This window comes from Amblyomma americanum, chromosome 5, assembly GCF_052857255.1.
Source record: "Amblyomma americanum isolate KBUSLIRL-KWMA chromosome 5, ASM5285725v1, whole genome shotgun sequence".
Taxonomy (NCBI): Eukaryota; Metazoa; Arthropoda; class Arachnida; order Ixodida; family Ixodidae; genus Amblyomma; species Amblyomma americanum.
The window spans coordinates 204,626,737-204,653,827 of record NC_135501.1 but is presented as its reverse complement, the minus strand read 5'-3'; the positions used below and the strand labels follow the sequence as shown (position 1 = coordinate 204,653,827).

At 47.3% G+C, this 27,091-nt stretch overlaps 2 protein-coding genes across 2 annotated transcripts in view; one reads left to right on the top strand and one right to left on the bottom strand.

Annotated features, from left to right (window-relative positions):
* Positions 1–27,091, bottom strand: part of LOC144133501 (kunitz-type serine protease inhibitor dendrotoxin DaE1-like) — a 92,007-nt gene that overhangs the window by 30,927 nt on the left and 33,989 nt on the right. Inside the window, exon 2 of the mRNA XM_077666641.1 lies at positions 463–571. Within this exon, the coding sequence (XP_077522767.1) occupies positions 463–571 (109 nt within the window). The remainder of the gene's footprint in view (positions 1–462; positions 572–27,091) is intronic.
* LOC144133498 (protein Skeletor, isoforms B/C-like) overlaps positions 4,072–27,091 on the top strand; it is a 38,344-nt gene continuing 15,324 nt past the window's right edge. The window contains exons 1-11 of the mRNA XM_077666638.1: positions 4,072–4,190; positions 5,444–5,602; positions 6,349–6,421; positions 7,899–8,007; positions 8,829–8,991; positions 9,921–9,993; positions 11,260–11,440; positions 13,871–14,000; positions 17,260–17,402; positions 22,476–22,599; positions 25,924–26,043. Of these exons, the coding sequence (XP_077522764.1) occupies positions 4,136–4,190; positions 5,444–5,602; positions 6,349–6,421; positions 7,899–8,007; positions 8,829–8,991; positions 9,921–9,993; positions 11,260–11,440; positions 13,871–14,000; positions 17,260–17,402; positions 22,476–22,599; positions 25,924–26,043 (1,330 nt within the window). The 5' untranslated portion in view covers positions 4,072–4,135. The remainder of the gene's footprint in view (positions 4,191–5,443; positions 5,603–6,348; positions 6,422–7,898; positions 8,008–8,828; positions 8,992–9,920; positions 9,994–11,259; positions 11,441–13,870; positions 14,001–17,259; positions 17,403–22,475; positions 22,600–25,923; positions 26,044–27,091) is intronic.

Here is a 27,091-nt window from a genome sequence, read left to right as displayed (position 1 = left end):
GCCAATGCACATGCTCAAATCGCCTTGACGGCGCCAGATGGCGCCCAGTACCCGGCAGCTGTAGGGCAGCGCTGGCATCGAGGCACCCTAGGCAGCTGCGTGCGCGCCTGCAGCAACGGTACCAATCGGCGGGTGCTCCGGTAACGGTAGCACGTTATGCTATAGGTGTCTGATGTCTAATACTTGCAGCGTATTTGCCAAATCCCACACCACGGAAAAATGGCATTGGACGGAACCGGAAGAAACTGATAACGGTTCGTTTAGCTTCGTGGACGTAGCGCGAAACTTAAAACGTATTTGCCAATGTGCACCAAACTACCAAAAGCACGGTACAACGGCGCCGAGGAGAACCAGGCGGAACTGAAAGCTTTCCTTAGAAGTTTCGAGAACGAAGATTGCTTCCGCCGCTTGCCACTATGCTGCCATTCTGGTGAGTACTACCCGTATGGGAAACAAACTTACCTCTTAAGGCTCCTTTGGAAAGTTGCGCGAAACTTGTGCCGCTGCCGTCGATTCCGCTACTACCAACGGTCGTGCGACTGCCGCGGCTGCTGGGCACGGATTCCACTTGCTAATGCATAAGAAGAAAAAAAACGATTTCCTCTTATTTGTCTATCTATTTGGATGCAATAAAATAAGCATGCCATGGTATAATAGTTTCATATAATAGGAATACAAACACCAGTTGGAAAAAGGCGGTAGAAATTATTCCAGAGCCCTCCACTAGTATGGCACCCCTTCCTTCTTTCACTCCCTCCTCTATTCCTTTACGGCGCGGTTCAGGTGTCCACCGAGATATGTGAGACAGTTACTGCGCCATTTCCTTTTCTGAAAAACCATAATAATAATAATAATTGGTTTTTGGGGAAAGGAAATGGCGCAATATCTGTCTCATGTATCGTTGGACACCTGAACCGCGCTGTAAGGGAAGGGATAAAAAAAGGAGTGAAGGAAGAAAGAGGTGCCGCAGTGGAGGGCTCCGGAATAATTTCGACCACCTGGGGATCTTTAACGTGCACTGACATCGCACAGCACACGGGCGCCTTAGCGTTTTTCCTCCATAAAAACGCAGCCGCCGCGGTCGGGTTCGAACCCGGGAACTCCGGAACAGTAGTCGAGCGCCCTAACCACTGAGCCAGTTTTCACCAATTTTCAATTTTTTTTTTCAATGCGCGCAAAGTGAGCTTAAATGGCGCTGGTGCGGCCTGCAACCACTGCCGCGCGTTTTAATAGCAGATGCGAAGAGCTGCTCGAGAATGCCGGAACCCGCGCTTTGTTGAAAAAGCGAAACAAGCGGACACGCAGCAGACATCGTGGCATTATGACAGCCGCGAACATCTCCAACGGCAGCTGTGCTGGTCAGACGAGCATGACGATTGTGAACAGCCTCATCAATGCCGAAAACAACCCTAGCTGTGGTGGACGTTCTCCAGACGTCCGCTGTCGTACGTTTGTCGAACCTGCGGTGGATGTCCAAGCTGAGCTCTGGACGTCCGGATCTTGACTGAACGTCCGTCGGACGTTGTGTGCCGTCTGGGATTTTGTGGTTCAGCGCTTCGTTTTCATTGATGTTTTGTGCGCTTTGTGGGAATGTAGCAATCCGCCTACGAAATCTGTTCATTTGAGATCCGAAGCATCCCAAGCTGCAATAACTGCACTGCAACGAATATAGTCGCCGAAAAGACTGCGCTGGTACTTAACTGTTTAATGTTTAAAATCGTATTCATCATCATCAGCCAGACTTTGCCCACTACAGGACAAACGGACAAAGGCCACTCCCATATCTCTGCAATTAACCCTGCCCTGTGCCATCTGCATCCATCTTTGTCCCCGCAAACTCCTTTATTCCATCCGAACCCCTACCTTACTGCCGCCCCCTGCTCCGCTTGCCTTCTCTTGGTATCCAACCGTTACCCTTAACGACCATCGGTTATCTCGCTATCTTGACCATCGGATATCTTGGCGGTTTTTGAAATGTAATTATATAACTCAGCTAATTATTAAATCAGGCGGAACGAAACAAATACTGACTGATACGTTGCATAACTCCTAACAAAATTAACTTGATTCTAGTTCGGAAAAACGCTTTGGTTTTAAAAAAAACTATCTGTTTTAGCTGGGACACCCTGTATATAGGAGCCACCTGCCTCAAAAACGATGGCACATACCCACGGTGGGGGATTGGCCAGGGTTTGGTGCAGATCTAAACAGGAGAAAATTCATCCAGACTTATATCAAGTGGCTGATAAATATAAATAGTGGAATCTGTGAATATATATAACGAATTTTAGGAGATCTTGACGAAATAGGAATGAAAATCGAGAAAACAAATCGGAAATAAATACCTTTTAAAGGAATAGCCATAAATAAATTAATTTTGAGAGAAAAGTTCTGCAGCAAATCCGGCGTCGTCAGTGTCGTCGTCGTCAGCGTTGTAAGCGAAGAAGTAGGCAGCCCACATGCCACCTAGCGTCAAGTGACCTTGTGACGTCATCACAACCTGCCCACCGGATTGCTAGCAAACTACTCACCGTGGCAGGTGGTGGCTAAATTAATTATTAATGCGAAAGCATTATATGGTTATGTCGCGTCAGCAAAAAGTATCCGCGAATTTTGTCCGCTCGATTATGTCGTTCTGTGGAGATAAATGTTCCAAAGCTTGTGTTAGGTAGTGCGTGAGTAGATCTTGAAATGGGAAAGTTTGGTTGATGAATTGTAATTAGTTAATTAATTAAACTGGATCATTGAAAATAAATTCTGTGTTTGAAGCAGGTTTGTGTGATTGATTCGATGAAAAACCATGTAAATGCGTGAGACGGCTTACTTAGTACATGTAAAAAACGGAAATAACAAAATAAAAATAATGAATTGAAAAAATTAAAAAAATAAAAAGGCAAAAATTTCAAATAAGAAAAATGGAGGGAGAAAGAGGGAGAGGCTTTCGCATTCCCGCTTTCAAGCAGATTTAAGTGCAATCCTGTAATTTTTGGTCGAGAGATCGCTCGGGAAGAGTAACCAGGGTGTTACAAACCCCGCCGGTAGCTGTGTTTGAAGCAGCCACATGCCGTGGCAGTGGCGCATCGCTTAACCGCTGCACCATTGCGCCAGGAGTGGTATCTGAAGACTTCCAGTGGTCTTTGAATGTAAACGAGAGAAGGACCAATTCTACGTGTATCGGTATATGTACGCGCAGAAATTAGGCGACAGAGAAAGTGCTAGTGCCTGCGCGGGAGGGATATATCTCTAACGCTACCGCATTGCGTTCTTAAGGAAAGGTTAAGCGTTACGTGATGGTGAAAGAAAGAACAGAATCTGTGTCTTTTAAGTAATACGAAATGAGGATGCCAGGGCCAGGCCGCTGAAGGGACCAAAAACGTTCGCCTTATATAACTCTTCAGGCGGAGCTGAAGTGTCTCCTCAAATGTATTTTTTTTTTTTCATTTTTAGGAAGGGGGCCCGGGGGGGGGGGGGGGGTGTAGTGCAAGAGGGCATCATCACTGCACTTGCCACATTTTCATGACTGTTCGTTTATCTATTTCTTCAAATACCCCTGAAGGCCCTCCGGAAGAGGGTATTACATAGGGGTTTGGCACACGAAACAAATGCAGCAAAAAAATCGACAATATACGCGGACACCAATATCTGAACTAAGATAAAGGTTCGGGTAAAATCAATTTAGCACGTAATTAGAAAAAATCGTGAAAATTCAGAAACCTGGGATTTTGAATACTATAAAAGCCATACAAAAAGGGAAAAAAAATTGAAGAACGAAATCATAAGGACGGCAGAGGTCAGGCACGTATACAAAGCGGGGCCCGAGGCCCCCCCTCCCCGTGAGATAGCAGAAATTACTTTGGGCCCCTCCCGAAAAAAATTCCTGTCTACGTGCCTCGCAAAGGTATTAGAGGAACACAAAATAAAGCTAGTGATTAACCCAAGAAAGTACATTTTAACAGTGTACATAGACGTCGAATAGTAATATAAGTGCGCAGCATTTGTTGAAATTAATCGTTTACGGTGTTGCCGCGGCCACGAACCAAGCAGAGAAGAAGAGGAAGAAGAAAGCGGCGCGCTTCTGCATTCGTGGCTTCTCGCGCTCTGCCAACGGTCGCTTCGTACTCCGCTCTGCTCAGCCATGGTCCACGCACCGGTGCTTCTGCTGCTTGCAGTGTGCGTCCTCACTTGCCAAGGTAGGTGAGCGGCTTTCGCACGTGCGATTTACCGAGTGTTACAGCACTTCGCAGCCGCCCAGTTGAAGGTTCGGCCTACACAGAATTCGTTCGATGTCAGCTCAGTGTTCATTTCTTGGACGATACCACTGTGCTGGCAGCCGGCAAAATAGCTCGAAGTGATCTTTTCCGGCATGCAGTTTGAACCCATTGGCTGATTACGGTCACGTCAAGGCACAAGCCAATGAAACAGCACTACCAGAATCTCAGAGAATGCTACCTAATTCCTAAAGGCGACACACTCCCAGGGGAAACGAATATTTATTTGTCCTGTTTTCTTTTTCCGTTTATAAAAACAAAAATTCCTTTTCGTGGGGGGGGGGGTGAGCTGAGGGAGCGTTCATGTCACGTGACTACAGCGAGCCAATCAATCAACATTGCCGACAGCCTAACCCGACAGCTATTCTGACGACTGACGGCACAGTAGCCACTCCCTTGTTTTCACCCCAAGAGTGCTTGTAATCGGAGAGCCGCTGTCGAGCGGAGAAGCCACCTGCCATCATGGATACCTTCCGCTCTAGCCTCACAGCGGGCACGTATGTGCATACTCCTTAAAGTGCAACCATTGGCAGCTTAGGAAGAAGAGGGAGCTGAAAGACAAAAAAAATCATTTAAAGTAATCTTGTATGCATGCCGCTGAAATGCTGTTATTTGAGACCTCCTCGAATAGTTTGCCTCTCAAGCTCTACAGTGGGATCTCCTAGGCAATTAAGGTCTTCAGTTTAATCGTAAAGAGATGGCAGTTTCATATCGGGGGGCGTAAGTATACATCTATCTGAAGCAACTAAGGTAGTCGCGAACACGTTTTCGTTCCTGCGTTTTTTTTTTCTTTTTTGTGCACACCCCGAAAAGGCCCCCCGTGTGCAACCAATCTAATCTATCGCTGGTAACGTCACATCAGCAAGCCACGATTCTGAGTGCACTGGAGTAGTATCTTGTGTGCCAGTCTGTGCGAGAGCTTTTTGAATGCTGCTCCATGACGCCAGCGTGTAAACTAAGCATGAAGAGTTATTACAATGGTTTTGCAGCATTGACCAACTTCTCGCAACTCTTCGTGGTGTTGCATCACAGAGCACTTCAGCCAAATAGAGTAGGGGAGCAAATAGAACTACTTCATAGAGTGGCATGACACGTGTGGCGTGCTGTTCTGTACCACTGCAGAAGTGCGTGACGTAACGCGTTGCAACACTGGAAGTGCTATCCTCCGTGCTCAGGAGCTCGTCGTGCGGCAAAGCGTTCGTCGGACAGCGGGTACGATGGCCAACCCCTGGGCAGCTTGGACGCCGGCGTTCACGGCGTCCACGGGAAAGTTTACGCGGCCACGGCAGACACGCTGGTGCTGCGGGACTTCAGCTACGACGGACGCGAGCCCGGTACTTGTGCCATTATCATCATCATCACTCTGACTGCGTCCTCTGCGGGACAAAGGCCTCTCTCGTGTGCCTCCAAATAGCCTTGCCTTGCGCCTTCTGCGGCCACCTATCCCCACAGACCTCCTGACCTCATCCACCCCCATGACTCAATACCGCCATGTGCTAACACCCGTGATATAAACGCTTGTCCTCTCACGGAAGCTACTCCACTACTCTTAGGGACCATGAGTTGTCCTGCCTTCGCACCACATGCCCTGCCCATATTTTCTTGATTTCAACTATAGTTACCACTAACTCGTGTTTGTTCCCTGACCCACTCCCCTCTCTTATTGTCTCTATATCTGACATACAATGAGGGTGGATACATGTAATGTCCCCCTATGACGACGTGCGATTGACTTGTGTTGGCCCTGTCATTCGGCATGAAGGATGCCTGCGGATGCAGACTTGGGGAAGCGATTGTTAGGTAGACAGGCACGGAACTCAGCCATGGTGTCGCGCGTGACGATAGGATTTATGTTTTTTGAGCACTTTACAAATACTTTAAAGAATTGTCCGCGACAGGCCACGTCGATTTTGGTTAGCTTCCAAAGTTGATGTCCAGATATTTCACAATGCTAACCAGAGTCTGGGCTTAAGTTCATGTAGAGAGGCGGACGATATTCTCTGGCGTTAAACACGGTAGAAAACCCCCTGGGCAAAATGCGATATTTGACTGATGGTGCCATTCTTTTTTCAATTTCCAGACGCCTACATTATCGTCGGCACAGGACACAAGCCAAACGGAAAAGGCGTGGTGTTGACGAATTATTACAGCAAGTAGGCACTCATATACTTGCTATAAAAAAAATTGTGAGGCGATTCCTTTGAGGCAAGCTCAACTTTGCGAGGTCGTACATTGGCTAATGTTGAACAGGGGTAGTCGTGCAGAGGTGTCTTTACGTGCAATGGGGTCTAGGAGCGGTGAAGAGAGACGCACGAAGGAAACCACCTTGCGACGCTGGCTTTAGCAATGCGTCGCCTATAATGTGCGTGAATTTTAACTGGAGCTTACGGAACACTCTATTGTATTTAAAGATTGGACGGGTTGCCGCCGTTTTGAAGAGAATGGCGGTGTAGCGTAGCCTCTGAGATCCGCGAGAAAACGGTTTCGACGCACGCATTTCGCTTGCGAAATCGGCCGCTAGTGGCGACACCTGTATCACATTTTATTTTTGCTCTTTTCTAGCTTGTAAAAGCGCAGTTTTCGATGAAAGTGGCCTCTTTGTGATTAAAACGCTGTGCCGCATTGATGCAGGTCCAACTCAATATGTCCTTAGAGTTCCTTTAAAGCCATTTTCCGGCTCTTTGTTGAATCCTAAAATAAGAACGATTCAAAGCACGAGGGTGCATTTAAAAAACAAACACTCGTTATTTGGTTTTATTAACGCGACCCTATATCGGAACATCATCTGAGACCCGTTTTTTCGAAACGGTGCGCTTTCTGTGTTTTTGCGTTCTGCTTGAACGCGGGCCCGTATTGTTGAATTTTCCGCCTTATCCGCGCCAATTGTATGGAGCCGCAAATGCGGAGGTGTTGGTCGCGTGACTATTGAGCTCGCCCGATTTTCCTGCTACGTCATCACGGCGGAAACAGCACTTGCTGTTGCATTATTTTCGAAAATTGAATATTTCACAACTCTGGCTATAAATGCTTACGATTAGTATTTAAGCGTTCGAAACCAGAGGCTGCAGTAAGGTGGATTGCTGAGCTAGTTGGTGCATGATCACTTAAAACCAGCAGCAGAGAAGAAACAGACACAAAACACACGGACGTGGACGAGGCTGGTTTTAGGTGATCAGATGACTGTGGATGAATTAAAGGTGATGGGAGCTTGTAAGCACCGAGGCGGCGATGGCGGTAGCGTTTATCGTTTTCTGAGGCCAAAGAGCGCGCCCAATTTATGCCATGTTCATCTGGACATGTCCGCTTTGTGGTCACTTCCGGAATGCGGACCCCTTGTCACAAAATCGGCTTAAAGACAACCAGGGACGTTTCGCTTATATGCTTCGTGCACGCTGCTTTGCAGAGCTCCTAGTTAATTTTGAGCACCACGAGTTGAATCGTTAAGGGACTCTGAGGGCGAACTGAAGTCAGCCTGTTTCGATAGGGTACCCCGTTTTAATCACTAAGAGACGCCTCGATGAAAACTGAGCTTTTAAGCTAGAAAAGACGAAAAAGCGAACTGCATGAAAGCAAAACTTCGCGGCAGGGCGTTAATACTATGGAGCCGAAGAAGAACCTTTTGTCTTTCAGGAGCAAACAGCTGAAGGCCTCTGCCCACGAGAGAATGCTGCTCAGGCTGCCAGCTGGCAAGAAGATTACCGACTTCAAGTGGCTCAGTGTGTACTCCAGGAAAGCCAAGGTAAGCCAACCGAATCAGTTTGGAACCTTCGCCTGTCGTTGCCGCGAGCATCCTACCGGGTCCTTTCCTGTCCGGTCAATGAGGCCATGAAGCGTCCAGCCACGTGACCTCAGCGGCGTGCCTCAGTACAGTGGCGAGAGCAGGTTGCCATGGTAACTTTATCCATGGGCAACACCCTCGTTCCGTGGCTATGGGGGCGCTGCTTTCGCAAGCGTGAATAAATGAGTAGCGGAGTATAGGATTCGATTTGAACGGAACTTCAAGCGTTGAATACTGCAAATCAGATGTCTCCCTCTTGATGTACAGGAAGAAAAAAATATTTTGGGCCCCTTTGAATATACCGGAAGAGACGGAACCAGCTGTACACTGTACTGTACAAGCCTAGTGTTCAAAGTTTACCGAAATGAAGTGAAGCTCTCTCGTCTACACAAACCATAGCCCTCCCTGCACTGGTGACCTCTTATCGTAACCCTATACATGAAGCGTGTGCTGTTTAGATGTTCCTTTTTCTTAGGAAACAACCGAGAATTCCTATAGCGTCAGGCCTGAGCCGTGAGGCAAAGCAGCCATCCTCGTTTTACTACTGTGGTATGCAGGGACCACGGGCTCGGGTGGCAGGAGTGCATCGCCGCTGACGGGGAATGTGCTTAAAAAATTATTTGTCTCTGATACAGAAAAAACTCCAGACTTTCATTTGAATGTAACATCTTTGAGTTTCATTGCGTAATAAAAAAGATATATGGCTGAAAAGGCGGAACGTATTGAATATGTCTTGTGCGTACATAAAAGGCAAAAACTGCACGTGTACTTTGCGAACGCAGAAAAGCTTTGCGCACGTGGACATCCCGGCCGACTTGGACTACCCGCGGTCAGCGACAGTGGCTACCAGGATCGGTGGCAAGCACGCCAACGCCACGGCCGTCATCGTCAAGGACAAGAAGAGCCTGCTGCTGGTGAAATTCAATTACGACGGCTGGGGGCCAGGTTCGTCCAAACACGTGTCTCGCGCTGCCCGCGTATGCTTAGCGGATACATCAGCTCGTGGGCATTTCTCGCAATGCAGACACTTTTTGACCTCGTTTACGGAACTCGTCCCGGAGTATATTTGCTTTACACACGTGACATTGAGCTTGGTGTATCCACCAAGTTTTGTCAGTGCCATGTCATTCTTTTTATATAGGGAGTTCTTAAAAACTTTAAAATCTGAAGGTGTCAATGATGTTCGATCTATATGTATGAAGGAAAACAGACGTGGTGTACCGCGCGCGCGCGCGCGCACGCACGCACGCACGCACGCACGCACGCACGCACGCACGCACGCACGCACGCACACACACACACACACACACACACACACACACACACACACACACACACACACACACACACACACACACACACACACACACACACACACACACACACACACACACACACACACACACACACACACACACACACACACACACACACACACACACACACACACACACACACACACACAGTTTGTGAAAAGTTATGAATGGTGGAGTATGATAATACATTCCGGCGCAGTGCAGAATTGCACTATAGGGAAGGGAGGAAAGACTGGTGGATAAAATCTGCAAATGGAGGTGTATGTTCAGAAACGAAACAGAAGATGCACTGGGCCAGAGTGAAGCGTTCTAGGCTTTCCTCCAATCGATGCTTGTGTTGAAGATGCGAAAGGTCTGCAATCCTTTTAGTTAGATCTTAATTTTACATCAGCTCGTGACAACGTGAGAACAGTAAAAGCGCAGCTTTTGCCGTCATTTGTTGTTTTTTCTATTAATAATGAATAAATAATGATTCGCAAGAAATAATACGTAGCTATTTAAATTGCACGCGGTTTGAAGCTCCACTCCTTACGACGTGCATCTTTTTTCCTCTTCCAGATGCCTACTTCATGGCTGGGAAAGGGGACCGTCCGGGACCCAAGGGGACCAAGGTTCCGGACGAGAAGGGAATGTGCGTGCCATCGAATGTCTTCCAATCGCTGCCCAGAGGAGAGATATGCAGCGTACCGTATTTGTCGAATGTAGCCAGCCAAAGGGGTTTGTTTTTCAGCTGTGAGTTTTGTCCTTACATTTAGAGACATATCGGTCTCTAGGGGAAGGCTCCAGTGCACGGCACAGAAGCAAACCCCGTTGCCTGGTACTTTGGTAAAGACAGTATGCACATAAGCGATGGAAGCTGCAGGGTAATTGCATTCGCCGTGAAATGAGAGCACCCACATCTTTTTAGCGGGCTTCGTCTTAATTCTATAGATCTCGGTCAGATCAGCTCGCTATATGTCTGTATCACAAGATCGCTATCACTAGGTATTGTCACTAATCAGGAGTGACAAGATAAGGTCAGAAGAGGATCGTAATACATCTTATTCTGCTGAGATGATCGGATGATGATACAAGATAACGATCTGATAAGAAGACAAGGGAATGGAAAGAGGTGCTGGTTATGACATTCATGACTGAAGCCAACAGTCACCGAAACCAAAGAGCATAGGGGATGTCTTTTTTTTCATCAATGGGAGATAAATAAAAGCGAATGAAAAAAACCACAAGCCGTCGGTGGGGTCCGAACCCATGACCTCCGACCTCGGAGGTTGTGCGGATAGGTGTCTATGTAATAAACATTAGGTGATGGAGTAAATTCGCGCACTTTATCAGAGGGTTTTAGCATGGCGGGGAACGACTATTGAGGGCGGATACCTTACCAGCCAGTTTGAAGTGGGAAGTATACGCGCTCCCTCCCGGCCGTGCGGGCCAGTGATCTGGCAACGAAAACAAGCTGAGCGTTATGAGGTCAAGAATAGCTCGAAATAGAGAAGAAACGCAACGCTGACGACATCGTCACCAAGACTGAGAAGAGCGGTCCGCTCTTGTTGCACTCAGAGCGGATATCTGGTCTTCTTTGATGGAGTAACAGAATTTTGGCCAACGAAGCCTGGTTGGAATACGAGGGCGGGGCATCCCGTATAGAGTGACGAACGAAGTCATCGGCATGTAGGTCGAGACGGTTGCCGCAAGGGAGATGTGACTAAACATCGCTAGTAGTGGATTTGATTCACCGCCTGATGGTGATGATACTGGGGCGCCTGACAGCGTCCCCTGGAGAACAAACGTCTCTCTCCCTGGATATATTATTCTTACTTGATACTTGAATTTATAAGAGCACCGATAACTGGATTTACGCCCTTGATTTTTAAACACCTGTTTCGTCTTTTTCCCGCAGAATCCGGAAGGTGAAGAAGAGCGCCAGCAAAAACGTGCGACTGTCCCTTCCGGGCAGCATCACCGTGGACGACATCGACTGGTTCTCGCTGTACTGCGCAAACTGCACGGAGCCCCTGATGGAGATAAGGATGCCCAAGAATCTCAACGTGCCTCCCAGCGCCCAGTCACTCAGGAGAAAGGTGAGGACCGGAGGGTATTCCCCCTTGGGACTGGCTGTACTTTCCCGCAATGATCCACCCCAGGACGTTTGGGGGCGAAGAAATACTTAAACGACGCTCAGCCTAAACCATTAAGCGCTGTTCTCTTTCATAGGTTCATCAATATCGGGGAGTCCTCATACTACTACTTGCGCAGTTGCACACAGCGGTTAAGCAATGCGCCCCTGCCCTGGCCGGTGACTATTTCAAACGCAGCCACCGGTAGGGCTTGTGAGAGAAAGGTTACACGTCCCGAGTTCCCGTATGGCTCATTTTAACGCGATAGCGTTAAAGGCCCCGCTCTCCAGAAAATTCGGCGTCGGCATTGTCGGCATCGACGCTGTGAGCGAAAAATCACGAGCATGACTCTGGTAGGTGGTGCCCAGAGAGCAACCTAGGAGGCAGGTGGGCCGCCTGCATAGGTCATGTGACCTTGCGACGTCTTCACAACCTGCACCCGGATATTTAGCAAACTGCCCAACGTGGCAGGTGGCAGTTAGATTAATGACTGGTCGCTCGGGAAGGGCAACATGGGCGGACCACCAGTGGCAGCACCTGCCATAGTAGGGCAGTGGCGCATCGCTTAACCTCTGCACCACTGCGCCAGGAGTGGTATGAGGACTACCAAGAATATATGAATGTAAAGTAGAGAATGTCCTTCTGCATATGTGGGAGTTAACCCATTATGCTATCACGTCATACCCTTGAGGCGTGACTTAAGTGTCCCCTCCATTCTTTGCGCAGATAGTTCTTCGGGAGGCTGTCATCTCTCGATCAATGAGCTGATGGGCACGTGACAACTGTATTCAATTTATTTTAATTAGTTCCATAGGCAGGTTTCCCATAACCGAGTAGGTGGACACATCTCGGTGGACACCTCAACTGCGCCGTGAGGGAAGGGAGGAAGGTGGCAATGAAAGAAGAAAGAAGATGCTAGGCTTAGGTTTATGGGAAGTCCCAAAGCGGCTTAGGCTACGAGGGACGTCGTAGTGAAGGGCTCCGGAAATTTCGATCACCTGGGGCTCTTTAACGTGCACTGGCATCGCACAGTACACTGGCCTCTAGAATTTCGTCACCATCGAAATTCGACCGCCGCGGCCGGGATCGAACCCGCGTCTTTCGGGCCAGCCGCCGAGCGCCATAACCACTCAGCCACCGCGGCGGTGCCGTAGTGGAGGGCTCCGGAATAATTTTGACCACCTGAGGATCTTTAACGTACGTTGACATCGCACAGCACTCGGGCACCTTTTCTGTTTCACCTTTTTTATTTATTTATTTCCTCAAGGGTCCAAAAAGGACATTACATGAGCCCAGCGAAACGCGGCTGCCACGGCAGGCCCGGCGCCATTGACATCAATGTGTGCAGACACAACAAAAACGGAACCTTACAGGCTAATCCGGGCTACGCCTATTGCTCTGCTACTGCATGCCGTAGGGTATTCTTTTATGCTTCAGGTATACCATTTCCTTGAGCTCCTCTTAACGGAGCTTCCATAGGGGTTCATGTATTATTTGACGCTGTCATCTGCGCTTCTAATTAATACATCTCCTGTTATCCAGGTGGTGAGCTGAGCTAGCCATAAGGACAATGGCCCGTTTCACAATATTTAATGGCGACTGTGCAGGTGCACAGTGTGAGTGCAGGTGCAAAGCAAGAGTATTTATTTCCTTACCCTCAGGGCTCGAGGGCATTACAGAGGGGAGTGGGTTACATACGAAAGTTAAACACAGAACTACAACAGTAAATATACATATAAATCTAAATATAAATGAGGCGCACAAATAAAGGCTACATCAAAACAATAACTCAAATTAATAGCAAATAGCACATTATAAAAAATGAAAAAAAGGTAAGCATACAAAGGATAACAATAACTTTAGCAAACATGAAAAAAATTTACGAGATATGACGCTCAAAAAGCAGCAACATGCGCTTGCAGAACAACCATTAAAAAAAATTGGCTGGATCAGGAAATGAACTAGAAACAAACAAAAACGACAGTGATGCAATTTCTTTGGTTTATGACAGCAGCAGGTTAATTAATGCAGACTTGAACGCAAAATTATCAGAAATTTGCACAATAGATGCGGGAATATGACTCCATCTTACTGACTTATACCGATACCGGGGATGAATGAGTTGTAAAAATGGTCGGTTTGGCATGGTAATACCAACCGTATAGACTGGATTTTGCACCGTTGTACACCTGAGTGTAAGGACAGAGTGAGACCGGACAAGGGAAAGTCAAAATGCGATTTGATGATATATGTTACGCATCAAAAGTCGCACCGTTCGGCGATTTAGGCGCGTTCTTCGTTTGATTGTGTGCGTGCGGGTTTTGTGAACAATTAAAAGCCGTAGCGCATGCTTGTGTTTCAGTCTTTTCCTCCTTTCTTCGCCATGCATGCCAGCCGAAAAAAAGCAGGAGGATGGTACACCAGGCCACCCTGGACAACTGCGAGACCATCGTCCCAGATAAAATACAAGTGGCTTGGGCTATCAAAGGAGACACCATCACCATCGAGCTGAAGGCTGATGCGAGTGAGTCCGGCTCGTCATTGCGTCTCTGACGTCACACGAGAGTGTGTGCAGCGGTTCCGCATCGGTGCCACGCGTGTGTTAACCCTTACAAAAATGGCCTATAGAAAGTCTATGGGCTTCTTATAGACTCCACTGCCTTGCTATAGATATTTGTTTTTGTCTATTCATAGTATATAAGCTGTCTAGACAAGTCTACTAAAATTGTATGGCCATAAATCCATAGATTGTCTGGAGGCTGTCTATAGGATTTGTATCGCCTGTAGACTGTTCTCTAGGGTTTGTTCATAGAGAGTCTATAGACTTTATAGACAAAAGTCTATGAACAGTCTATAGACTGTCTAAAAATTTTTATAAGTGTTGAGCGCACCGGTGGTGCGCTTCGTACAATATCGTGCATAATGAAACAGCAGCTGATGGGTCTAATAGCCGTGCCACACGGACAAATTTAATGCCATTAATTGCTTACTATACCTTTAGTTTCAATTGCATTCGCGCGGTGCCACACGCCGATATTTATTTATTTTACAAGTAATGCCAGTCTTGTTACCTGGCCTTAGGGAAGAGTGGGCATTTAAAACAGCAAAAAAAAAGCAAAACAAGATATCAGGCACTGAAGTAGAAACAGAAAACTGCTTCTATCGGAACGGTTCGGCGGGGGAGAGGCCGGAGTCATGGTTTATAATCAAGTGCGCAGATGAATGACGAAACTGTTGGGCAATCACCACTATTGGCGGGCAGTGCGTTCCATTCGGAAACGGTGCGCGGGAATAAAAATTCTCAAATGCGTTGGTCTTGCATCTCTAACCTCTTTGGCGTGATACGAGCGTGTGCAGCGGTATTTAGCCAGCATTACCCTGACTGCCATTCGCGACCTACTGAGTTCGCCACAACTCATGCGCCCGAGCAATGTACACTCTCGCCCCCCTTCTACACGCATGCAACTTTGTTATTAACAACTTTCTATCTCCAGTAGCAAATGGCTTATTCTTAACTTTCATTCAGATCAGGCATCTTTACTGCATTTTTGATGCGAAGGGCGCTGCTTTTACCAGCACTTCGGACAGATACTCTCAGCTTGTGTGCTGACAGGCGAGTTTACGGCTACTTTTTCGATCTGTCAAGCAAAAACAGCGGCAGTTTCTTCAAAATAATTTTACATTACATTTGAACGACTGTGCCGAGATATTGTGATCGTTAGCACTGTTTATGTTCCGGTAAAATTTTGACTTCCTTGGATACGCATCTTCATCGTGACTTTCGTATAATGGCATTAAATATGGACGTGTAGCACCAATTCCGAAAATAATGACATTAACAAACATAAGGCCTTAACTGCCACTTCATGCGTGCGTGCGGCACGGGACAACGCGTAGAGCATGCAATACAGTCCGTATTTTCTGCTGGTGCTCCTAAACAGTATCGAAATCCCACAACGCCCCGGAATATTTATTCATTCCCTCCAGTCACGAATGACTTTCCACAGTGTGCAATGATAAAAATTTCATATTTTGTAGCGAAATCTACATTGGCCACGAACTCGCAGTTGCGCCGTGCTCGCATTCCCACCGTGGTCGCACCGCACCACGTGACCAACCACGTGACTGGCCACGTGACCAACACGTGACAAACCACGTGACAACAACTAGCCAGGCAACCAGACTAACCTTGACTATATTTGGATGTATATAGAGTCCTCACTTACCAAGATCGTGGATGAACACAATTTTTAGGGTCTCAAAAGCGCCTTAACTTTTGTTCTGAAGTCGTCGTGTGTACAAATCAGCGCACGTTTTTAAAACGGTCGTGACTGTAAGACAAGGAAACGAAAACAAACTCGCCAGAGTGGCACCAAAGCTACGGCAAAACGCGGATGCTTCCATCGTGAAAGCATTTTTTTTTATTGCGTTCATTTCGCACACGTTACTTGCGACGGCTCTACATGCCTCATCGTGACGGTTTTCAAGTAGGAGCTTCAGCCATAGACTCCAACAATAACTGATGGGCACGTTGGTCTGACATGATTTCCAGTGAAACAGCGCAACGGCACAAGGCCAGAGGACAAGAAAGGACGATACACAGCGCTGACTAACAACAGAATGTTTTATTCAGTGAGCCATGCTTATAAAGGCGCTAGGGACACTGAAAAAACAGAAAAACAGAAAAAAACACACACAGAACCGTGACAGATATCCCTCCAACCAGGCACGTATATGATAACACAAGGCTAACACGTGTGTGCAAAAATTCATGTTCTTTCTGCAAGATAGCGACAGAAGGGGTGCTTACGCACCTCTGACCCATCTTCAAGATCACAGACGCTTCGATAAGTTCTCTAGTCAGCTGACACAAAGATCAGCTGACTAGAGAACTTATCGAAGCGTCTGTGATCTTGAAGATGGGTCAGAGGTGCGTAAGCACCCCTTCTGTCGCTATCTTGCAGAAAGAACATGAATTTTTGCACACGTGTTAGCCTTGTGTTATCATATACGTGCCTGGTTGGAGGGATACCTGTCATGGTTCTGTGTGTGTGTTTTTTTCTGTTTTTCTGTTTTTTCAGTGTCCCTAGCGCCTTTATAAGCATGGCTCACTGAATAAAACATTCTGTTGTTAGTCAGCGCTGTGTATCGTCCTTTCTTGTCCTCTGGCCTTGTGCCGTTGCGCTGTTTCACTGGAAATCATAGACTCCAGCTGCAGCCAAGGCGAAGGCGAACTGACATATCGCACCCCCGAGGGCTGTGCAATATGCCAGTTCCTGCCTTCTTTTACCCGGGAGATCCTCCATCGTCCTATACCCTCACGGCGCAGTTCAAGCGTCCAAGCGGAGTGAGGCAGTTACTGCGTCTCACGTTTCGTAGCAAAAAAAACTACAGGGACTCTTAATTACATTGCGCTTCGGGGGTGCGATAGCTTCACAATCAGCGAATTTTATACCAGACCGCAACTCCTCGTTTTTTTTCCCCCCGTAGTGAGGCTGCTGTATGCGGCTTTGCATGCAGAGAGAGGGGGCGGGGAGGAAGCTAGCTAGTGTGCAGGTTGAGCGTCACGTGACCCGATGACGTCATAACCGTCTCGACCAATCAGCGAATTTTATGACGAATCACAGCGCAAGGCTTCTTTCCGAATTGTATGACAGCCGATGCACGACACCTGCTTTTTTACGCGACGAGATTTCTAATGCTACCTCATTAAAACATTCGCATTCCGTGTGTAGTTTCGTTGTTTTCCGTCACGCGGAGCTGGCGTGCCTTGTCTGGCGCAGTGCCCGGCATGTGGACTGCGTTTGGAATCAGCGGAAAACCGGACCGGAGCGCGATGGAGGGCGCCGACGTGGCCGTGGTCTTCATCGACCCGAAGAACAGCAAGGTGTCCGTCCTCGACCACTACATCACGGCAAAGTCTCAGGTTGGCACGTGTTACGCATCTGCCTTCTTCAGCGGCGCAATACAACCCGCCCATCGGAATAAGGCTGGAATCGCGGTGTGTAGATACCTGTCGCGCCACCTGCGAGTGGCCGTTGAGAGCCACGGGAACGGTTCGGCTCGCTGAAGCGCTTTCTCTTAGCTCGCGCGCTCACTCAGCTCGACGGTTGGTGTCCCATTCAAGGAATGTTCCCCTTTTACAACAGGAGATCTACTCCACGGCGTACAACTTCCGATTTCGATGTGGACGGAACAGCGACCTTCAACGCCTCACAAGGAACTGCATGGTGGTGTGGCCGAAGCTATGGCAGTATGACCACGTGACTATACGACTATGGCCGTTGGGTACCTGACCTTGACCTTTTACCTTGACCATTGACCTTGACCGTTGACCGTGACCGTTGAATGTGCTGGTATGTCCCAAGCTGTGGTAATATGACCACGTGATCATATGACTGTTACCATTGGGTACCTGACCTTGACATTTGATTTGAGACAGTGGAGGCCATGCTTAACCGAGCTTTTGCTCGTATAACTAGGCTAAAGCCAGGTTAAACCCCAGCGATTTTTTTTTCCGGCTTTCGTTATTGTCATTACCTGTAGGAGGATGAGGAGGAAAGGTCAAATGAGGAGGGCACTGAGAAAGAGAAAGCGCTTCAGAGGAGGAAGTTACAAGAGGCGAAAATAGGTAGACACGAAATTTCGGGCGCAAATAAACGACATGATTTGTTTCGTGGGCGAAACTTGCCGTCTAGCAAGTTTTAGTCGCAAGCGTTGGTTGGAACATAATTTCGCATGGTTTTGAAGATTGTCAGAGGTGCCGGTCGGCATTTCAACCCACTTAAAGTGACGTCACGGTGCACTTGTCCCAAATACGCTGAAGTCATCGAATCCAGTGTTTCTTCGCATGAAGCGCTTGCCGGCGATACCGACGTCATTAGGAATGTGGTAGTCCATGTTGGCTGGTCGTCCGTGACGTCAAGGTACGCTAACCTCAGCGCTGGTGCCGATCGAGACCGTAACTGCCGGTACAAAATTGTTTGCAGATAATTATTAACGCTCATTGTTACTCGAGCTCATTTTTGTGATTACTCAGCCCGTAGGATTCTTACAAGGAAAAAAAAACGGACACTCAAATATTTGTGCCTCTGCCCCTCTAAAATGTTTCGTGGGACGTCACGGGCTCATCCTGTAAGAGAATGAGGGAATCTGCAAGGAGCAAGGCGGGGTGACATGCAGTGAAAGCGCCCTGAAGAACAAGGAGCAGAAGGAAAAGCACGTCAGCGCAGGCGAAAGAAAAGGTTTGTATACTCGCAGATTGCGTGACTATTCACGCGTGTGATTAGTTGAAATACTTGCGCCCAGGTTGGCGCAATGGGTGAAAAGAGGTGCATGCAATGCTGAGCCGGTCAAGCGCATTTGCGAGAAAGCGTAATCGCAGAGCAATATTTTTCAGGAAAATCCCGTCTTAGATTAGATCCAAATGGAATCTTCACGAGATTTGAGGGAATTTAAGAATACGCTTGCAAAAAAGGGAATTTTTTGGGGGCTACAGGTATCTCAGTCTGGCTCGGTAAGTAACTGCTGGTAATGTACTTACGCCATTGTTGCTTATGCGGACGTTTAGGTTGCCTGCCAAACAAACAGAACGGAAACAAGGCGGCTTCTCTCGCGCTCTCCTACATGTTAAAGGGGCCATGACAGCCAATATCTGAGCACAAACCACTTGCAGCATTTTATTCCCCATAGTTCCAACTTAAACAGCTCGAAATTTGAGTTCATTCAGTACGGTAGGTATTTTTAAAATGACATTTTTCCGTTTCTTTTGAAAACAGCAAGCTGGTCTAGAAACCTCCGATCTCTGATGTCACAATGGCATACCTTCCCCTCGTCGTCTGCTCATCGTTGTTGGCTGTGTTGAGGTGCTTGCAAACAATCCGCGGTTGGTGGTCGCTCGGAATTTTTTATTTCTTCGTTTAGCCAAACTCATTTTCATTTCTTTCTTTTCGGACGTCTTCAACACATATATCGTTCGTGAGCCTAGCGATCTAAGGCAGAAAGCTGGGCTAGTTGGTGTTTAGATAGAGAGGACACAGTAGTAGCGCTAAGTAACAGGGACGAAAGGAGAGATGACACTACAAGCGCTAGTGTACTAGCGCTTGTGTTGTATTTTTTTCTTTTCGTCCCTGCTATTTAGCGCTACTACTATGTCCTGAGCTTAGTGAGCTTGGGTTTGTTCGTTGCCTCCGTCTTGAGATAGACGAGCAAGCCGAAATCGGTTGTCTCGTGCTGTGTTATTAAAGCATATACACTTCGAAGCACATTATTCGTACGTCATGGGAGTGGTATCCTTTTAGCGGCCGAGTGAAAAGGGCCCCGTCCCACGTCTGCCTTCGCCGATGTGCGCCGCCAACGGCGAAGTGGTGGCGTTGGCGACTACTGAGTTCTTGTCCGCTACTCCGTCGACTCAATAATTGAATAGGACAAATTGCCGGGCTAGTTGGTAATGATCCATTCTTGTTGACAGCGCGTTAAAGCACAGGGACAGAAGAAACACAGAGGACGACGTCACAGGCGTCACATCAGCGCCTGTGACGTCGTCCTCTGTGTTTCTTCTGTCCCTGTGCTTTAACGCGCTGTCAACAAGAATCAATAATTGAACTCAAGTTAGCATAAGCCAGCAGTAGAGTAAAACTTGCGGCACAAAAGGTGCAGAGAAAACTCGAATGCGGCGGCTTCCTTGTTGCATACATGCTTGAGAAGCTGTTAGTGCGCGCGTGTTACCTGCCAGTTAAGGTTTTTGAGGAAAGGAAGTGGCGCAGTGACTGTCTCTCATATCGGCGGACACCTGAACCGCGCCGTAAGGTAAGTGATAAAGGAGGGAGTGAAAGAAGAAAGGAAGAAAGAGGTGCGGTAGCGAAGGGCTCCGGAATAATTTCGACCACCTGACATCGCACAGAACACGGGTGCGTTTTTTGCGTTTCGCCTACATCGAAACGCTGCCGCCGCGGTCGGGTTCGAACCCGGGTACTCCGGATCATTATCCAAGCGCCCTAACCACGGAGCCACCGCCGCGGGTGGACCATGAAAATGAAACCGGCGTACATTGTGCAATTTGGCATTGACGATGAAAATGTCGAAGACGCGCATAGCTGGCTCCCAGGGTCAGTGGACATCTCAATCGCGCTTTCAGATACGCGGTGGTGGTGTCCACCTGCAGAAAACTATGCATTCGCACAATATTTCGTGTTGAGCAATGCTAAACCGCCAGTCATTTTTTTGCATTAAAAGTGACGTGTAGCTTCACTAGCGCTCTCTTCGAGCATTGGCACCGTATAATAGCACTGCAATGGGAAGCATCCAGACGGATGTCTCGCAGCGAACCGCGGAAGTTTACGGAGATGAAATCAAACTGAAATTGGTTGTTGGGGAAAGAAAATAGCACAGTATCTGTCTCATATCTCGGCGGACACCTGACAGAAGTGTTTTGCTTGAACCGAAGTGTCGCTCCGTTATGCGAAGTGTTTTTCCTCGGAAGGTCGCTGTTTTGTCCTTGTGTAGTTGGGGTGTGAGCTTGTCAAGCTGCCCCTAAGACACTTTATAAGGCGAAAGCGTTACTTGCCTCATGAGTCCGCACGAAGTGTCCGCCTCACCTCTGAATCCAATGGCGTCATCAATAAAATGAAAAATAAAACAGAATAAAAGCAAAAAACACTAAAAATGAGTAACAATTGAATTCCATTAAATCATCACTTGACCTCACTTCCTTAGCTCTCAGACGAAAAGTTGCGCGCCTTTGCTTGTTCCATAAGTTATACTTCAATTTCCTCTATCTCCGTGGTTCCCTCATATCTCCTCCCTTTCGTACATCGCGCCGCCTTTTTAATTCAAATAGCGTCCAACGACTTCATGGCTCCACCAATGCTTTCAACAAGTCCTTCTTTCCGACCGCAATTGAAGAATGGAACCTTCTGCCCGACTCACTAACAAATGTGCACGATGCGACAAGGTTTAAGGCGATGTTGTTAGATCACCTGGGTTGACATGTTTTTTTGTTTTTTTTCCCTAACCTCTCGCCGACGTGTGTGGTGCTTGTGGCCTAAAGGCATTTTTTACATGCACCGTTCTAACTATTCGCGTTCCTTGCTTCTCTTTATGTTCCTATATTGCATTGTTATATTTTTGTGACCTTTGTTTTTCCACATCAACCTTGTATACGCTCCCCCCTTATGTAATACCCCGACAGGGGCCTTTAAGGGACAATAAATGATGATGGTGATGATAAATGATGATGATGATGATAAATGATGATGATGATGATGAAATGGGAAAATGAAAATAAGAATAAAACAAAAATATAAACAAAAACAAACAATCAAAGATAGGAAAATGAAAAATAAAAACAAATCAAAATTAAATATAAAAAACTGCGTCTACTGCCGTCGTGAAAAAAAAATCTTGTTCTAGAATGTTCCATGCTTTCGCATTCCTGCATGTAAGCTGACTTAAGTGCCCTCAGAATTTTTCCTCGCACTTCCTCAAATCCTTCAGAACATGATATAAATGAAATGAAATGATTTGAAATGTGCGAATGTCCTCCGGAGCTCATAAAGTATTTTCACAGAATGAAAGAGCTATAATTGTCTCGAAGAAATTACGTCAGTTTCACGACTGTCTGTTTTCATACTTGCGAACTGAAGCGATGCCCTCACTTAAGGGCACTTATTAAGAACCTTTGCTCAAACACATCGCTCCCTGCCGCCCAAAAGGAGGTCCCTTCATTTACGTTCAGTGGAATCAACGACACACACCTGGTTTGCGTGAGATTCGGGTCACTGGTGACCATGCATAGCTCCGCTTGAATTACACAAACGAAGAAAATGAACATTTTCCAACTCCATCTGGTTGTAGAGAGAGTGCATTGGCAGTTGTACTCTTCGCTCCTTAGGCAATCTGAACGGCGTAAACTGCTGCTATAGAGAGTACAGTATACTCTATCTGATAGAGCGCCAGTTCTTAAGCGTACATACGAGTGGTGTGGTACGGTTTTGTGCAGTGCTCTGGTACCGATGGCGTGTGCACGGACAAGGAAATTGGCGGCAAGGATGATCTGACGCTCAAGAAGTCGACCTACACTGACGGAGTGGTGACGGTCGTCTACGAGCGCAAGTTACAGACCGGTATAACAAGCTTGCTCCTCTCTCTCTCTGTGCGCACAGGTTGTTCCACGGATAAAGCCAACTACCAGTTGTTCGGAACAGTGTTCTCTTGCCGTGAACATAATTTCTCTCATGGCTAAGATGTAGTCATTAGATAACTACTAACCTACATTGTCCATCAGAAATTTCTAGAAAGTGCTGAGGCCGACCCGAATAGTCATTCTTGGATTATTTATTTATTGAGGAGATAACTACACCGCAACTAGGGCCGTATAATGGGCCGGGGGTGGGTGAAGTGTAAACATGTGGCAAGACAACTTTCATAAAATTAAGGAAAAATTATGAAACGTGAAATACACAGCAGAAGAACAGAAGGTTATGACCTATGGCTCTATGATGTTCACTGTACCATGTGCTCAGAGAACACGTTAACAACTTTTGGGAGGAATTATAAAGTATTCGAGACAAGCTTAATACGCTCATAATTCACAGTAAAGTTTGCAATCTCTAGGGTGGCGCTGGCGAAGAATCTGGTGAACAGGTGACAGCCGTGATGTTCGGACGCGTGTTTCGGCGCTCTGAGGATTGCACGTGGCGGCCGGTTAGCAAACGGACTGACGACAGCAGGAGCAACATGACGGCGTCAAATAGATGAATACTTTCCTTTAATATTAAGCAGTTAGTTGTATCCAGGTGTAGGTTTGGGTGGGGTAGGGGTCAGAGGTGTTGCGCACGTTCGTGTGATAGTCATTTTGTTTGTGTGTTAGTTATTACAGAAAGCTAGTTACTACTTTGCAGGTAGCAGAATTCATCGAAACACGTGTTGGCGCGTAAGGTTTTAACCTATACATATTCTGAGCATTTTGTGGTAGCAGTAATCGAGTGGTGATAAGACGGCAACGAAAATGCAGGTTATATGCAGAGACTGTCGGGTGTTCGTGGCCTTGGCCGAAGCGGTAGAAGAGGCGGAAGCAGCAGATTTTGTGCTAGTGCTGCGTGTTGATTGCTCGTCCGGACAGGGTACACTCAGAAAATGGATTCTGGAAAAAGTGTCTCCGGAAAAAACTTCCCCATTTAAGAAAAAATGTCCTCTATAACGGGAGCCTGCTTCCACCTCGCATGCTGGACGGGGTGGGGTGTTCAGTCCGCAGTGCCGCCGGGTGCCCACAGGGTACCCAGCGGTTTTCTAATAGGCACAAGCTTATCCCTAGCCTGGTGCTCAGCTTATCTTACGTTACTTATAGTACCGACGTGCAGTGTGCTCTAAACTGTGTACTAAACCCCTTCAAGCCAACAATGTTCTAAGTGTGCAACCTGTGAAGTACTAAAATAAATAAATAGATGTGTGTCATAACGAGCACCTCATTTCCCCACCTTTGTATACGCAGCAGAGATAAACAGAAGTCATTGCTCCGAGTTTCAACTGAATACGCAGGTAGCAAGTTTTTTTTGCCATCTTCTTTTTTTCCCTCGGGAATGATTGATTATCCCAGCGTATTTGCCTGAAAGGCAAACATTCCTCGAATTGTATACATCTTTGGTCGAGGCATTTCCGTTGTCGCTTTCATTTCTGTAATGATGTCCTGGTACCCCAGGATGCCCCGTAGTGTTCTGGAAAGATGTAGAAAAACTGAAAGGCAACAGCCGTAACCGTAACGAGCAAAAAACGGAGGATTGCCCAGCATATTGATCAAAACTGGGAACATAAGCACACCAGAAGAAATGACCACAGCGCTGCGTCACCACAGAAGCGAACAGAAGAAACAAAAGCCGCATAATAATTGACAATTCCCCAGGCAGCACATGCCATCGGCCCGATATTGTAAACACGTTGGCGATCCGTGGTCCTACGGTGGCCCGTTCTTGCGAATGCGTGACCAATAATGGCGATTCGATTCGAGAACACGTCCTTTAATGGCCCGGCTAGGCTCTTTATTCCCCAACATTGGCATACCCTGGTGAACAACAATCTACGATAGCCAGCCAGAAGCAATGGCCCGCCAATATCGCGTACTACTTGGCATTCGATGGCGAATATCGTCCGGGCAGTTGCGATAGTTAGCCAGTGGTATGCATCATGGCAGTCGTTGGTCGATGTTGTCATGCCAATTTTTATGGTACAGGTTGGTCAATATTGCCCTGGAAGTTGGGATGGCTTCCCAACAATGTATACAAACTGGTCCTGGCTGCCCGATGTTGCCCCACCGGTGGCGACGGATAGCCAGTGTAGCTCACATCTTGTGATGTGTTGGTCAATATTGTCCCACCAGTAACGATCGCTTGTAAGAAATGTGTATATCCTGGCATATGTTGTTCAACATTGTCCTGCCTGTTGCGACTGGCCGCCGAAATTGCATACATCCCCGCATACCGTGGTCAATATTCTCGCAGCAATTTTGATGGCTCGTCGGCATTGGTCATGGTACTACTTGGCCTCTACGTATGATGCCGCGCGAGCCAAGTATTATAGTCTACTTCATAAATCGTGCAAACAAGATTTTGCTGAGGCCGCAGTGCCCAAAAATTAAGAGAGAAAAAAATACAGCTGGAAATGCACCTTTGAATTTTGTCCATATAGCGGTGAGAGCCATCTGCCGCAGCACAGGTAACGGGCCAATATTGCAAATGGATGGTTTTACACTGGTCCAGTATTGTTCCAGCCTTTGCCAACAATTTCCAATATTGGGCCGATTACCAGTGCTGCTTGGGCTCGGACTGCTAGCTGCAGTAGCAGGTATCCGCTATGCTGTGGCTGTGCCGGCATTTGCATATATCACATATTTTGTAGGTTACTCACAACCCGATGGGCAGGGTGTGATACATCACAAGTTCTTTCGACCTCTCTCGACCAATCGGCGAGTTTCGTCTCGGACATCGGCTGGCTTTTGCTATGGCAACTCTAATGTTATTGCATTCAAAACTTTCAAATCTGACTCTTCTTGGATCCAGGTGCAGTCTTTCTCAAAAGTATACAGTCCAAGGGGTCTGCTTGTGAGCCCTGCCGCGCGGCTCTTCTTTCATACTCAGGGACCCTAAACTCACGAAAGCTGGAGAAACCTAAGTTCTCAACCCTCCCAATCTTAGGACTATCATATGTGCCTGAGAGCCCCGCTACAAGGCTTGGAAGCGATCCCCTTGGGCTGTACATTTTTGTCAAAGACTGTGCGTCTCATCATCGTACTCATTACAGCGGGAGGACATCCGTCGGTTTCATTTGTATAGGGACCTCTTTCAGGGTCATCCTTGGTACGGGTTTGACATGAGTGCATCCGCGGTATGACGTTATTACGGAGGTGCTGGTACGCGTACGCCCTAGCTAAAGCTCCTTAAACTGCTACTGCGCAGGTGACAACAGGGACAAGGACATCCCGGCTTCAGGCGAAATAGCCGTCGTAGCGGCCCAGGGTCCGGTAAACCTGAACCAGCCGACCTTGGTGCTGTACCACACCATGGTGGTCACCAGGCGTGAGTATGGCTTGAAAATTCAATTCGGCAGAGCCGCGAGATCAGTGCCGGATTCCACAACTTGGCACTGCCAGTGTTTTTAGTTTCAAGTTCGGACTGTGCAAATATGTCTGCTGGAGGGACACGTCATGCGTTCCGAGGAGTTCGTCGCTAGTTTTTCTTCGTCGGCTGCGAGACGATGAACCATGGCGCTGATTAAAAGAAACGAAAGAAATAATGTGAAATAAAGAGAGAAACAGAAAGGAAGCCTCGCCAGCGTGCCATTTAACTCTCGAACAAAGACTGGGTGGACGTCCAGATGCGCTTGCTTTGCGAAGCGCTTGGTTTAGGTTCTCTGGTGCTTACATATTCAGGACGTCCCATTACGCGGGTCAAGTGTTCAAAATGAGTCTGGTAAATGGTGTGATAGTTTCGGTTTCAACAAACGAAAGATGACAGGGACACCAGAGATGCTTTATTCAGTGCGAGGCATAAAAATAAGCTGCAATATAACCGCTGACACGTGGTTTATTGTCCTTCCAGCTCTCGCATCGGACTGGCATAATTGATATTGTGAATTTATTTCACTTATCAGCGATTATATTGCAGTTTTTTTCATGCCCCACGTAACCTAAAGCCACCTTCGACGGCACAGCTGTTGTTCGTTTGATGAAACCAAAGCAGCATAAAAGAAGAAATCAATTTAGCCTGTTTAGCTGCCGCAGGTTAATATCAGGTGGTGATCCATCTATTCTCATGTCTTATGTATCATTGCAAAGAAGAAATCATGCTACTTATGTTAGGTGCTTGAATTCCTTTAAGGAGGAGCCGTTGTAAAATAGAAGTTTGAACCACTGTCGATACGCAAAAAATTTCAATTCAACAACGTATATATAGTGTAACGAGAAACCACAAGTGGCGCAGTTTGGGTTGCGGCGGCAGGAAAAAGTATCCGCTTCTCCGATTTTGGCGGTGGACGCTGTAGCAGCTAGATTGCTTATTCGCACGTTAGTGGATGGACAACGCAGTCGTTGGAAAACTTTAGTTTTTTTTCGCTAGCCCAAGTGAA